Consider the following 12,546-nt stretch of genomic DNA (forward strand, 5'->3'; position numbering starts at 1 on the left):
TTAGATGAAAGGAAATCTACCTCTGGTTTTGTTTACTTACTGAATAATGGCGCCATATCTTGGAGCAGTAAGAAACAAACATGTATAGCATTGTCCACGATGGAAGCTGAGTTCGTGGCATTGTCAGGAGCAGTACAAGAAGGTGTTTGGCTTAAGAGATTTTTGGATCATTTAGGTGTTGCTAAGAATGCTGAAAACTCATTGTTAGTCAATAGTGATAGTCAAGCAGCGATAGCATACACCAAGGATCCGAAATATCATGGCAAGACCAAACATATAGATACCAAGTATAACTTTGTCAAGGATATGGTTGCACGAAAAGATGTGAACTTGCAGTACATATCTACCTATAGAATGATAGCAGATCCTATGACGAAGCCAATTCCAAGAGATGTTTTCTATGGTCATGTAAAATCTCTGGGACTGCGTAGAAAGTGATGTACTGAATATTGTATTTTTCCCTGAGTGTTCACATTTAATGAAGTTGCTATCTCATTATTAATGCCTATGAATTTATTTAATATTTATGCATCTTAATGCTTAGTGCATTATATCGAGAAAGTATGTCTGACAGATGAGATTAGCCCACTTACACGGGTAATCGCCTCTATTTACTGTGCGATAAATAGAGATGAGACAATTTATAGGCTTATTATCTAGGTGATAATCGAGAGCTCAAGCTTAAAATAAAAATGTTGCCTTAGCTAAGTGCCAAGATGAGGACATAACATTTACTATGTCCGAAAGTAAAATAACCCACATATTTTACTTTATCTGTCTTTGATGCAAGATGTGAGTTCTAATGGATTCTTTAGAGGAGTAGATACGTGAACTCAAGTTTAGACATTAGGTATGTCTGAACTATCATCTGTACGGTATTGAATGTAAAGACATACGCTCCACGGGAAAGGAGTTAATACCGTAATACGTATTTCATACTACGTATGCATAAGACGACCGATAAGAGTGGCAAAAGTTTTTTGATCTCAACTTTATGCCGTGTGAGACTCTTGAGAATATGAGTTCCTCATTTAGTGCCCTCACGACTCTAACTTATTCTCAAAGTTTCTATTCAGTGTTTGCTATCTTAGGATGTTGCCAATGGTCATGAATGATTCGATCTAATGGGGCATTTCTAGAAAAGCGAGCTGGACTGAAATAGAGAGATTGAAGGAAAGAGGAAGATCAATTTATTATGATGTCACATTCTATGTTTGTATTCACAGGTCGACCAATTATGATTTTAAGTAAATCATAGTTGTGAATACAATATACGAGATACTAAAAGAGATCAAAGGGGATATAAATGTGACTGATTGATCTAGGGGACTACATACTATATCTACTCGGAAAACGTTGTACCCAATTTTGAGCTGCTATGTATTCCTAACAGATGCATCGCAACGAGCTCTCGAAGTATGCTGGTCGCACGGATTATTTGCTAGTATGAATATTGCAAAGAAGAGAGAGTTAATGTTTAGCCCACCATGTGCGAGTGGGAGATGATGAATTTTCTTTGTGAAGATGGGCCGCCCATGATGGGCTAACCCAGCCCATGAAAGAAAGTAACTGCACTTGGCAGTTATTGTCTAGAAACAAAAGTGAGAACACACGTAAGAGTGTGTGGTTGTTGCATTTTCATCATCAGAAAACTCATTCTCACTAAAGGCCAAAGAAGAAGGGGCTTTGTTCAACAATTCAAGGATTGTTCTCTCTCTCGAGGTTGTGATAAATGCATTTAATCTGTGGTAAAAGAGTTATGTTTATTTCACGTAATATACTTCGAACGATCGGTGATTCAAGCGTAGAATGGGCACGTTTTTCCGTAATTTTTGTATTATGTTTAGGAATATGTTTCCTTCAACCATCAATTCTAATCTCAGGCCAGGCTTAGATAGAGAGACTAGAGACTTTCAACATATATGTGGCCTTGGTGGTGATTTTAGGGTAGATCAAGAGATGGGTCTCATCTCATCTGAAAGTCATTGGATGACTCGCTCAACTGATGGGCAATGCTTCAGTCCTGAGGAAGAGGCCAATGTGGGCAGATTTTTATATCCCTGGTTTGACTGTCCTTTACGAAACTGCCACTAGAATTCAAGATGACCTTTTTGGATTGACGCCAAAGTCTAATTTCAAGATACCACAAAGCCCATGTGTATTGAAAAGCTGCCTGACTATTTTATTATTGGGTCACGAATGATGATCCCTTCTCTGCTCTAAAAAGTACAAGTGACTTCTCAAACACACCAGAAATATGTGACGGAAGATACAAAAAAATTTATCAAATGCAGAGATCTAAAAGAATCACAAAAAAATGTTTAGCTCCTTACACAGCCAGAAGGCTCACGACTACGAAGCATACTCCCATTGCCCAAGTAAAAGTCAAACTTCCTCTATTGGCCAATGACTTTGGCGATTCCGCGCCAGTTTCGCTTGGAGGAGCCAATCCTGGCGTCGTTGCCGGTGAGGATTCGGGTGTTGTAGGAGCCGTTGCCGGTGAGGATTCGGGTGTTGTAGGAGTCAGACTAGCTGGAGATTTTGCTGGAGGAGAGGCTGCTGGAGATTTTGACGGCGGGGAAGCAGCTGGGGATCTCCGCGGTGGGGTGGCGGGAGATGCGGGTGGAGGGGTGGTGGGAATGGCTGGTGGCGGGGATGAAGTGGCTGCAAGGGTGTCTACTTCGAGCTTCATTCCTGCGGCGCAGTGTCCCGGGGTAGCGCAAATGAAGTATCTCTTGCCCGGAGATGTGAGTGAAACAGTGGTGGAGCCACCGGTGCTTGTTTTGATTGGGCTGGTTGCTTGGCAAGAGTCATAGTCTGCCTTGGTGACTTCGGTTACATCATGGGTTGGTGTGTACCGAAAGACTGTCAAGGATAGAGAGCACCACTTAGTGTCTAATGTATTGCTCTCACCCATAGATTTCTAGCATATTAGTCAAGCATCAAGTGCTTGATTAGAGCCTTTTTGACAGAAACTTTTGCAAGAACCCCTTTGTATAGAAAGCATGCGATTTAGGACCACACGATGACCAGATCCATCTCGGAGGCTTTCATTCCGAACAAGGATTTATGATCTACCCGTGATGGCATCGAAACTCAAATAAAAACTCAACTTGTGATTTGAGGGATAATTTGTGCAGAACTATCTAAAATTCTCCTAAAATAGCATTACAGGCTATCATATATGTTTCTTTCTTTCTTTAGAATCAAGTCAAGAAAGTCTGTAATATCCCAATTTCGAATGTCATTGCTTTTCAGTGCTTCACACTTTAAAAAAAATGTATCTAAGGCTCTGTTTATTTCGCAGAAAATTAATAATTCAGCAAAAATATTATCCCAAAAATAATAGTTTATATCGTTTGAAATAATTAGTTGATAAAAAATGTCTTCGCTCTCGACAAAAATTTATGTCTAAATTTCATAAACGATGATCAAAATTTCCGTTCATTCATTGTGAGCACTATAAGTGATCATTTTTAGAAAAAAATTATCAAAATTATTTATTTTCCGCGAAACAAATAGAGCCTAAGTTCGAAGCAAATGCTACCACAACTTATATGACAAGTCGCAAATCAAACCCATGTGATACAATCAAGACTACAACATATCATAAATGAAGCATTGGGATGTTACTCACCTAGAGTATCTCCTACTATGAACTTCTGAGATGATGCCCAAGTCTGGAAATCAGTACTCGTGTCCCACCCGCCGCTCCCTCCGACCGTGTAGCTAGCTGCCGCGGCTACTTCTATCAGCAGTGCTGCTAGAACAAAGCAAGTCAATGATCTGAGAGTTGCCATCTATGATCTCTGTGACAAGATTGCAGAAGAAAGGCTCAATGAGAGATCTTGAATTGGTACCTCTGTCTTGGCAGGGCGCCTTGTATATATGTAGAGATAGGAGGAGGAAGCAGAGCAAGTGAATTCACAGAGTAAGATAATATTATCTTTCATGAGTTGTTGGATGGGGTTGGTTTTGACATCTTAAGAGCTTCTGGGCTCGGGACAGGTTGTTCCCCAGATTGGAAGATCTAGTTGACTCGTTAATCTTTTCGTTTTTCCCCTTCGTTGACTTGGCTTGCATTCCATATCATCCCTCTTGTGGCAATACCCATCATTTGAAGTTGTCAATGCGCAAAGGGGTGATCATTAAACCATACATGATCTTCACGTAACGATGACCTGGTTTGGACAAACAGCGCTTGACTTTGTATTTCCAAGATGAAAAAAGATCGGCGCCGTCACCGTCGGGGGCATTCTTTAGCGACGAAGGTCTGCATTTGGATCGAGCTTGATGACGGAGGACGCGGCGTTGCCATGTCCTGTGCTTTGACCGGAGAGGTTAGGATTTGTTCTATGGGAAGTTGGTGGCGATCATCATCCATGTGGTACAGAAACTTGTTGACTTTTTCTTCTATGTATCCCACCCACCAATGGCAGCAAAAGCAATAGGTCAACTTCAACGAAGTTGGCGAGCACGACCAATCAATGATTTTACGAAACAATAACGGTAGAAGAAGTAGAAGTTTACTCGATACGTCCTTGATTCACTATTTAAATTCCTAGTTTTGTTATAGGGAAATTTAAGAAAACGACTGGATAGGGCTACTTGAAGCGAAAAGTATCAAAATACTCTTAAACCTATAACACTTGTGCCAAACTGCCATTTCAGTTATAAACCTTTCAATTGTGGCAATTGAGTTCTAAACCTTTTGACAATTTGTTAATGTAGTTCATCAAGCTAATTTTAGCTGGAAATCGCTGACATGGATGTCGACCGTCCTACTTGGCACAACCAGCGTCAACATGGATAAATTTTACAAAATTTCAATATTTTTTTAGATTTTTTTAATTATTTTATTTTCTCTTTTCTTTTCTTTCTTTGTTGTCTCTGAGCCGGTGAGGGCCGCGATGCCCTTGCTTGGATTTGGGCGAGGGCCATGATACCCTTGAGGCCCTTGCCTGGATCTTAGTGCATATATGAACTCAACTCACATGCAAGAGTGGCCAATGACGGCTCTTCCTTTGGACCAACACATTATAGATAAATTTTCCCCCAAGTCAGTCCAAGAATTAATGCTTTATATCATTTGCAACAATCCCATCCAAATTCATATAGGTCCATAACCAAGCCCTCACAAAGAGATCCTTAATTGGCAACTTAAACTGAGTCTCCATTGATGTATCACCACACAACCTCCTCTCTCTCTTTCTCTCTCATGTTGGACCTAGAAGGTGTTACATTGAAGTTTTAAGACTGCTTTCTTTTAATGCATGCTCAGTTACTATGGGCACTTTCAGGAAATACAGGAAATTTGTTTCATATAAAGCTAAAACCTGAAAAAACTAAACATCCTCGTGAGATTCATCCATTATTGGATTTGATTTCTTCAAACTATGATGCACCATACGTGGCGCATCCATTTGCGGGGATTATTGAGTTTCAAACAAATCTCAAACATCGACGAAAGGGTAAAGTTCATATCTAACGTTGCAACTAGCACCAACGGTCCTCCCTCCTCGTTTGCCATAGCAGCAGCTCGGCAGGTCACTTATTGCGCCCTCGAGGCACGTCTTGCAGTCATCTACCGATAGATCCCTCGTGCACTGAGCCAAGCCGAACAGGGTCTTGAACCCTCCAAGCCCGAGTTCACCGTACGCGTACTTCTTGGGACCCGCCACGGCTTTGTCCGTCAAGCTGCTCAGCAGTTCCTTTATCTTCCTGTAGAATTCCATGAAGTCCATGTCGACATCCTGCACGTTGAGCAAGTAGAACTTGTTCTTGTTGTCGATCTTGCCAAAGAATGACGCGTTGGAATACTTGAGGAGACAATAGTCATACCTAAGCACAGCCAATCGGGAGAATCGTGAATTATCGACATATCAAATATTGGGTTGAAGCAAAGCAAACATAATAATAATAATAATAATAATAATAACAATAATAATAATAATAATGAGGAGGAGGAGGAGGAGGAGGAGAAACTATAGGAGCAATCGAGGGGAAATGGAATTGGTTAATTTGAGAATGTAACCAGATGATTTACCTATTTTAACATACTTAATTTTTGCTTCGAGAGCATATTCTTTTACAAACATATGAGTGACACCGCCTTTTACTTTCGGATTAATGATCTATTTGAAAAATTGAAAATCTTTTGTTTGAAAACCTATTAAATTAATGGCTAAAAAAGTTAATCTAATTGTGGTATAGATAAAGAGCATTTTCTACATTATACCTTCCACAGAAAACATTGTTTTAGACTAGATATAGTTCAAGTTGAAGCCATTTTAAGCAGAAGTTGACCTTCAGTGTAGTTTGAAATTATCACTTTTTTCAGTCGGTTTGGCATCTGGTATGTATTGCACTTCAAAGCGGACTACATGAGTCGTGGAGTGTTTAAAGCTACCATACCAAATAATAGCACCCTTCTGGGTAGGGCACCGCTGCAGCAGCTCCGGGCCTGCATAGGAGATGCAACTTTTGCAGTCGGAGCTTGATACATCGCCTCGGCAAAGGGCAAGCCCGTACACCTGATCACTCCCCTTGCCGCTCGAGCCGGTTCCGAACCCGCTAGGAGGGACCTTGGAAACGAGGGTACCGAGCAAGCTGTCGAGATTGGTTTTGAAAGGGCTGCCGGAAGTGTAGTTATCTTTGCCGAAGCAGATGTGGTAAAGCGGGTCGGCGCTGAAGCTTGTGCCGAGAAGAAGGAAGAAAGAAAGGAGGAGGAGAGGGATCGAATGGGAGGGAAACATACTTGGGACTCTTGTATAGATTGAGGACTTGGTAGGTTTTGGCTCCTTGAAGAAAGGATTTGATGATTAAATAAGGGAGAAGGAGAGTGAGAGTCTAGAATGATGGAGTTGAAAATGTTGACTTTGACTAAGCAATTGAGTGGCATTAACCTTATGAACCCCTCCATAGATATTTCAGCCAATAACACCATCACAAACTGCTTGTGGATGATAAATGATGTAGATGTGCACTGAGAGATAAAAAAGTAGCCCTAGACATCATGTCACTCCTTATGCATCATGGAAGTACCAATGAAATATTGGGATATGATGAAAAAGTCAATTAAGTCCATCCACAAAGGTCCATAATATATTATAAAGTTCAAAGAAATTCGATCGCTTCAAAATTTCATCTTAATTAATTTTTAAGCGAATTATCGTGACAATATGAATAGATTTTTGGATCTTAAATTTAGAGGATCTCTGCAAATACTCCAAGGGTGTGATAGACCGATGAAATCATACAAATCAATAGATCATTTAACAAGTGCGCATAGTTATCAAACGCGAAACATGCACATATGTTGAGAGGTCCAACTAACTTTTGAAAATCATATTTCACAAGACTATCTACATAACATGAATTCCACCATGTTTTAATTTATTTTAATTGAGCGACAATCGGTCACGTTTCAAGAAACGTCGAAGTACATATTATATCACATTAAAAAATGTAAGCTCTGATTGTAGCATGATCGAATTCGTAGCGAGGCCAGTGCTGAGGTGAAGATTCGACCGAGAGCCGCCGCGACCGTCGGGTTTGGCCTAATAGCCATTATTCTTGAACGACAGAGCATCTGATTTGTTTTTGACTTGCTTTCCGGTCCACTTTTGAGGCACGAGCAATCACTGAGATTGAATTCCAGAAGAGAAGCTTCCCTTTTTTTATGGGTTTTCTCGGTGTTGGCTTTTAATTCTGAGTGGATGGCGAGGACCAGCAATGCACCACCAATGTCGACCAGAAACGACTGCCATCCACTAACTCTTTACAAATTTCAATTCCCTAAAAGAAAATGATCGTGGTCACGGTGTAAATCGCTCCTTATCTCGTAAATTTATTACAAAATATGAGTTGATTGAGCACTTCGAGCTGATATTTCATCATGAACTTTTGAGCTCAGGTCTGATCTGAAGTCAACCCTTCTAGAGGAAGGGAGGTTGACAAATAGCTAAAAGACGGTGTTGAGCTTAATTTAGGTCGCAGTTTTTCTTGCTCCCACATGTTGCCGCTACGTAGCTATCATAACGAACACAAAATGACAAAACTAGGTTCAAAGTCAAATGCAGTCCTTCCGGAATTTCGCGTGAATCTTTGGATAACTCGATATAAGACAAGTTCTTTTTAGCAGTAGTATTCTCAAAAGGTGCACGGAACCTCATGTCACGGATTGCTAAGTAGGCCTATACTAGCCAAATTAGAATAAGCAAATCCACGTGCACTATCCGGGAAGATGTCGACTCTCGTGGCTGTGGACGTGTGAATAATCATATCCTATCATCGTATTATAGACTAATATGAAATGTCATAGATTGCTGTATGGCATTGGTCGACAAAACGAGCACATTTCTAATGGTAATCATTGGCTTTTATAATCCAATTGTTTCTGATCTGGGGCACCAAACATTAATTCACAGCGAGTGAGTGTATTGTTCATTGGCTATCATATTAGAATAATGTGCTCTAAATTCCAATAACTAAGCCTCGCTAATCCCAAGAGGTGTCTGGTCAAGTGATGACAATATTCACTTTCTTGGCTGCTCGAGGTTACCTCTGGGTGTATAGATTTATGTATCCCCGATAATTATTCGACGAATGCATAAGTGGATTTTCTCGGAACTAAAATTTCCCCCCACCCCACCCTCCTCTCTCTTGTCTCTCATTTCTCTTCTTATCTAGGGAAAATTACCAAATCAGTCCCAAATCTATTGTATGAATGCCAATTCAATCATAAGCTTTTCAATTTTGCCAATGTATTCTTAAACATTTAGCGAAATTCCAATATAATCATTTTGGAAAATTGTCCTCGGACATCGCTGGCGTGGTGAACCACAATAAATCCGCATCGGCTTGCCATGTAGGATAGCTCATGATGGCTGGACGCTACGTTATCAATTTTCTGTGATAATTGATTGAAAGAACTACGTTAGAATTTCCCGTAAATGTTACATTTAGATTCGCAAATTTGAAAGTTTGGGACTGATTCGGTAATTATCCCTCTTCTTAATGTGAATGTCGAATGTTCTTGGCTGCCTATGCCCTCTCTCCGCGTCATTGCCAACCTCACCAAGCCGCCATCCCAACTGTTAAAGCCCTCGCCGTTGCCGATTCAACCCACCCGGTGTCTCCCTACCTCTTTGTCAATACTGTCAAAGCCTTCGTCGGTCTCTCTCTCTCTCTCCCCATTTGCGACCTCCCATTGAGGCCAATCCAAGGCCGGCGACCATAGACCAGATCAACGGTTGCCGGAGGTCCACGACCTTAGATCGGCCTCGATTGGAGGCCATGGATGTTAATCGTGTGTTTGGGGGAGCTGCTTAGTTCGGGCTGATGATGGAGATGGGCGGTGGACTCGACGTCGGCAAGCCTCCGGAGAAGGTGTGGACGTGGTGGCGGCTTGGATGAAGGCGATGGCAGCCAATGAGTGGAGCTCGCAGCTCGGACCCGGGAGAGAGAAACTATGAGTAGGGAGAGAAAGTTGTGGTTTGTGGATTCTATTTTTCATTCACTTCTTTTTATTTTTTTGGATTAATATGTTTAACATTACATGTGGGTGATATTAGAGCATGTGCCCACCCAGATCCTGATTGAAGGAAAATATAAACCTTAGTAAAAAAATGTTGGCGACCATGGAGAAGAGATCAAGTCTACTAGATTTTTCTTATTCTCTACATAATATTTAAAGAATTGATGATGCATCTAACCTATCTGTTTTGGACTCTACAAAGTAAACATACGATTCATAGGTAATACATCTCAAAAAATAGATATGATTGGCTATGTCAATATTTGGACGCAACCATCGAAATTTTCTTTGCCTAAGGTATTGAATGGTCACAAACGGGAAAGATATTTCCACAATAATAATAAGTTCTCCACCAACCATTCCGAAAACATTTCTACTTACATAACATTGGCAAAATGGTGATGGAATTTATGTATCAACTTGTGGATGATCGGACTATGATTATATATACACATGCGCACTATAACTTCTACGTCATGACAACGACAAATTATGGATAGCCCCTGTTATGCTAACTCAAAACATAATGAGAACGTTTGTCTAAGAAATTAGTCATGACATATTGATAAAGACATCGAATTTCTATTTGCAAACGACCTATAGAAACCATTCAAATAATGAAAGAGTTTCAGGTAAATTCACACACTCGCCTTCAATTTATTTACCATGTATTACACTAGGAACATCCTAGCTGGAGAATAATTAAACCACACTTAGGTCCTTGAGCTAGGACTCTTAAGCATTGACAAAAGGGTAAATCTCGTATCTAAAGTTGCAGCTCCCGCCAACCACTCGCCCACCTTCCTTCCCGTCGCAGCAGCTCGGAAGCTCGCCGATCGCGCCGTCCAGACACTCCTTGCACTCAGTTGCCGACAGATCCCTCGTACACTGCACCAATCCGTACAGCTTTGTCTCATCCTCCAGTGCCATCTCTCCTGTCGCGTACAGCTTTGGCACCGCGTAAGCCTCCTCGACCAGCCCGGTCAGCAGCCCCCTTACCTTGCTGTTGAAAGCCTTAGGGTCGCTCACGTTGTTCAGGTTCCACATGTAGAACTTGTTGGCATTGTCGATCTGGCCAAAGAAGTCGGTGTCGAGGTACTTGAACATGCACTCGTCGTACCAGATTATCGCCCCCTTGTTGCGAGGGCAGCGGCGGCGGATCTCGGCGCCAGCGTCGGCCACGCAGGCCTTGCAGTCTGAGGGCAATGCATCGCCCCGGCACAGCGCGAGGCCAAAGACCTGGTCTTGGTACTGGCCGATGGAGCCGAGGCCGAAGCCCGAGGAAGGGGTCTGTGTGTAGAGGAAGCTGGTGAGCTTGTTGAGGTTTGATTCATACGGGCTGTTTGCGGTGAAGTTCTCGGAGGTGGAGCAGAAGTGGAAGAGAGGGTCGGCACTGAGGGCAGCCCGGAGGAGGAGGGCGGAACAAAGCGAGAGCAAGACGAAGCGGGCCGAAGACATATTGTTACTCAAGATTTGATATAATATGTGCTGTGAGATGAAGTTGTGTCACCTTTGTGTTGTGTTTGTGATGAGAATGAGATATGTTATTTGCATGCATTTATATAGCCATTGAGAGGATAACACTGAAGGTGTAAATTGTCATGGTTTGACTTTTACCAAAGGGAAGGAGTTTCAAAGGGCATGACCTTTTCTTTTGCAGCTCGCATGCTCGATTTTGAGTGTGTATAAATCTTCAATCTTGGGTGGCGTCGTTGGAATATTTTAGAAGAGATGGGGTTAAATTAAGTGGATTAGCTCGCAGAGCACTTGGCCGCAAATGTGGGCTACAACAACTACAGATGACTCGTGAAATAGTCTTATGTATCGGATTGATTTTGGGGAGAGAAGGTCCATTCTTGCAAGAGATTGCTCTCGCACTTGAATAGATAAGTCGACGTACGATGCTTCCCTACGCATCAAAAGGGTAAATTAAGCAGACAGATGTAGGTCTACTTTAGGGCTAATGACTCTATCAAAGGAGGCTAAACATGACAAGGCAATCTTCAATGGAAAAGCAGATAAACTGCCGAGGGCTACGGTATTCTCTCTATCTCTACCCACAACGCAGACTTGGTATTTGCTATGCTTTGATGATGACGTGACCACAACTTTGTGCTCTGAAATAAGTATCACATGGAAAGAAATCAAAATGTGACAAGGCAATCATCATCACACTATAGATTGGAATAGTAGCATTGCCGACGTAAAGGTTGGAAGATCAAATTGATTTGTGCAGTTTTATACGCCCGTTCGTTACCATGCCACAGCAAAATACGACCAAGTTAAATAAAATTACCATTTAAAATATTTTTGTGATGTTGTTGGGAGTGTCGAGGGCCAGTTAATTGCTAACGTAGTCATCTATCCACTGTGACGATTCCCATTTGATCAAATTGGGTAATTAATCACAGAATTACAAAGGTCTATGACTTTTGAGAGTCATTATCATTGAAGTTTGCATGTATGAGAGAATAAATTAGCAGACCAAGCCCTTCACTCTCATTAAAGGTCAGTAAGATGGGATCTGGGAAATATTGAAAGTGTTTAAGTAACTTGAATGTGGTTGTGATCTCCGTCAATTAATTTATAGTGGAATTCTTTTGTGTTCTCTTTGAATATATATGTCAGATTGGATCACATAAATCTCATGTCCGATTTATTATCTTATTCTGTTTATTTTATTATTCGATCGCTTATTTCCTTGCTCTTGGAGTTCTTCTTGAAAAAGAAGAATGAGGGTCTAGCACACGGAACTGGATGCAGTTTCCCAATGTTGAAAACTTTCGCAAACATATTTCCGCTTCTCCAATGCCGGATCATCTCTCCCACTTTGATTGCATCGGGCAAGTACACAAGGTTTGAGAACACTTGGATGCATAGCCTTAGGATACAGAGATGGTCCACGAGAACCATCGGTCGTAGCAAATTGGTTGCCGCAGAACTCTCCATGGATCAGCATTCCCTACTACGAAGAAATTTTTCACCTTGAGCTGATGATATCTGATCAT

General features: G+C 41.5%; 3 protein-coding genes across 3 annotated transcripts; all 3 read right to left on the reverse strand.

The window, feature by feature from the left end:
- Nucleotides 1-2,164: 2,164 nt before the first annotated feature.
- Nucleotides 2,165-4,265, reverse strand: LOC115682406 (uclacyanin 1-like). Its single transcript, XM_030606619.2, has 2 exons — nucleotides 3,638-4,265; nucleotides 2,165-2,865 (listed from the first exon to the last, which is right to left on the reverse strand). Exons 1-2 carry the CDS (start codon nucleotides 3,798-3,800, stop codon nucleotides 2,330-2,332), a joined length of 699 nt encoding a protein of 232 aa, XP_030462479.1. The 5' UTR covers nucleotides 3,801-4,265; the 3' UTR covers nucleotides 2,165-2,329.
- A 1,039-nt stretch (nucleotides 4,266-5,304) lies between these two features.
- Nucleotides 5,305-6,788, reverse strand: LOC115682401 (cysteine-rich repeat secretory protein 38-like). Its single transcript, XM_030606615.2, has 2 exons — nucleotides 6,415-6,788; nucleotides 5,305-5,841 (listed from the first exon to the last, which is right to left on the reverse strand). Exons 1-2 carry the CDS (start codon nucleotides 6,753-6,755, stop codon nucleotides 5,454-5,456), a joined length of 729 nt encoding a protein of 242 aa, XP_030462475.1. The 5' UTR covers nucleotides 6,756-6,788; the 3' UTR covers nucleotides 5,305-5,453.
- A 3,310-nt stretch (nucleotides 6,789-10,098) lies between these two features.
- On the reverse strand, nucleotides 10,099-11,058 carry LOC115682402 (cysteine-rich repeat secretory protein 38-like). The gene has a single exon (XM_030606616.2). It carries the CDS (start codon nucleotides 10,994-10,996, stop codon nucleotides 10,274-10,276), a length of 723 nt encoding a protein of 240 aa, XP_030462476.1. The 5' UTR covers nucleotides 10,997-11,058; the 3' UTR covers nucleotides 10,099-10,273.
- Nucleotides 11,059-12,546: the final 1,488 nt, after the last annotated feature.

The sequence above is a fragment of the Syzygium oleosum genome, unplaced genomic scaffold (assembly GCF_021117445.2).
Source record: "Syzygium oleosum isolate NSW1041296 unplaced genomic scaffold, Sole_v2.1 Sole_v2.23, whole genome shotgun sequence".
Lineage (NCBI taxonomy): Eukaryota > Viridiplantae > Streptophyta > Magnoliopsida > Myrtales > Myrtaceae > Syzygium > Syzygium oleosum.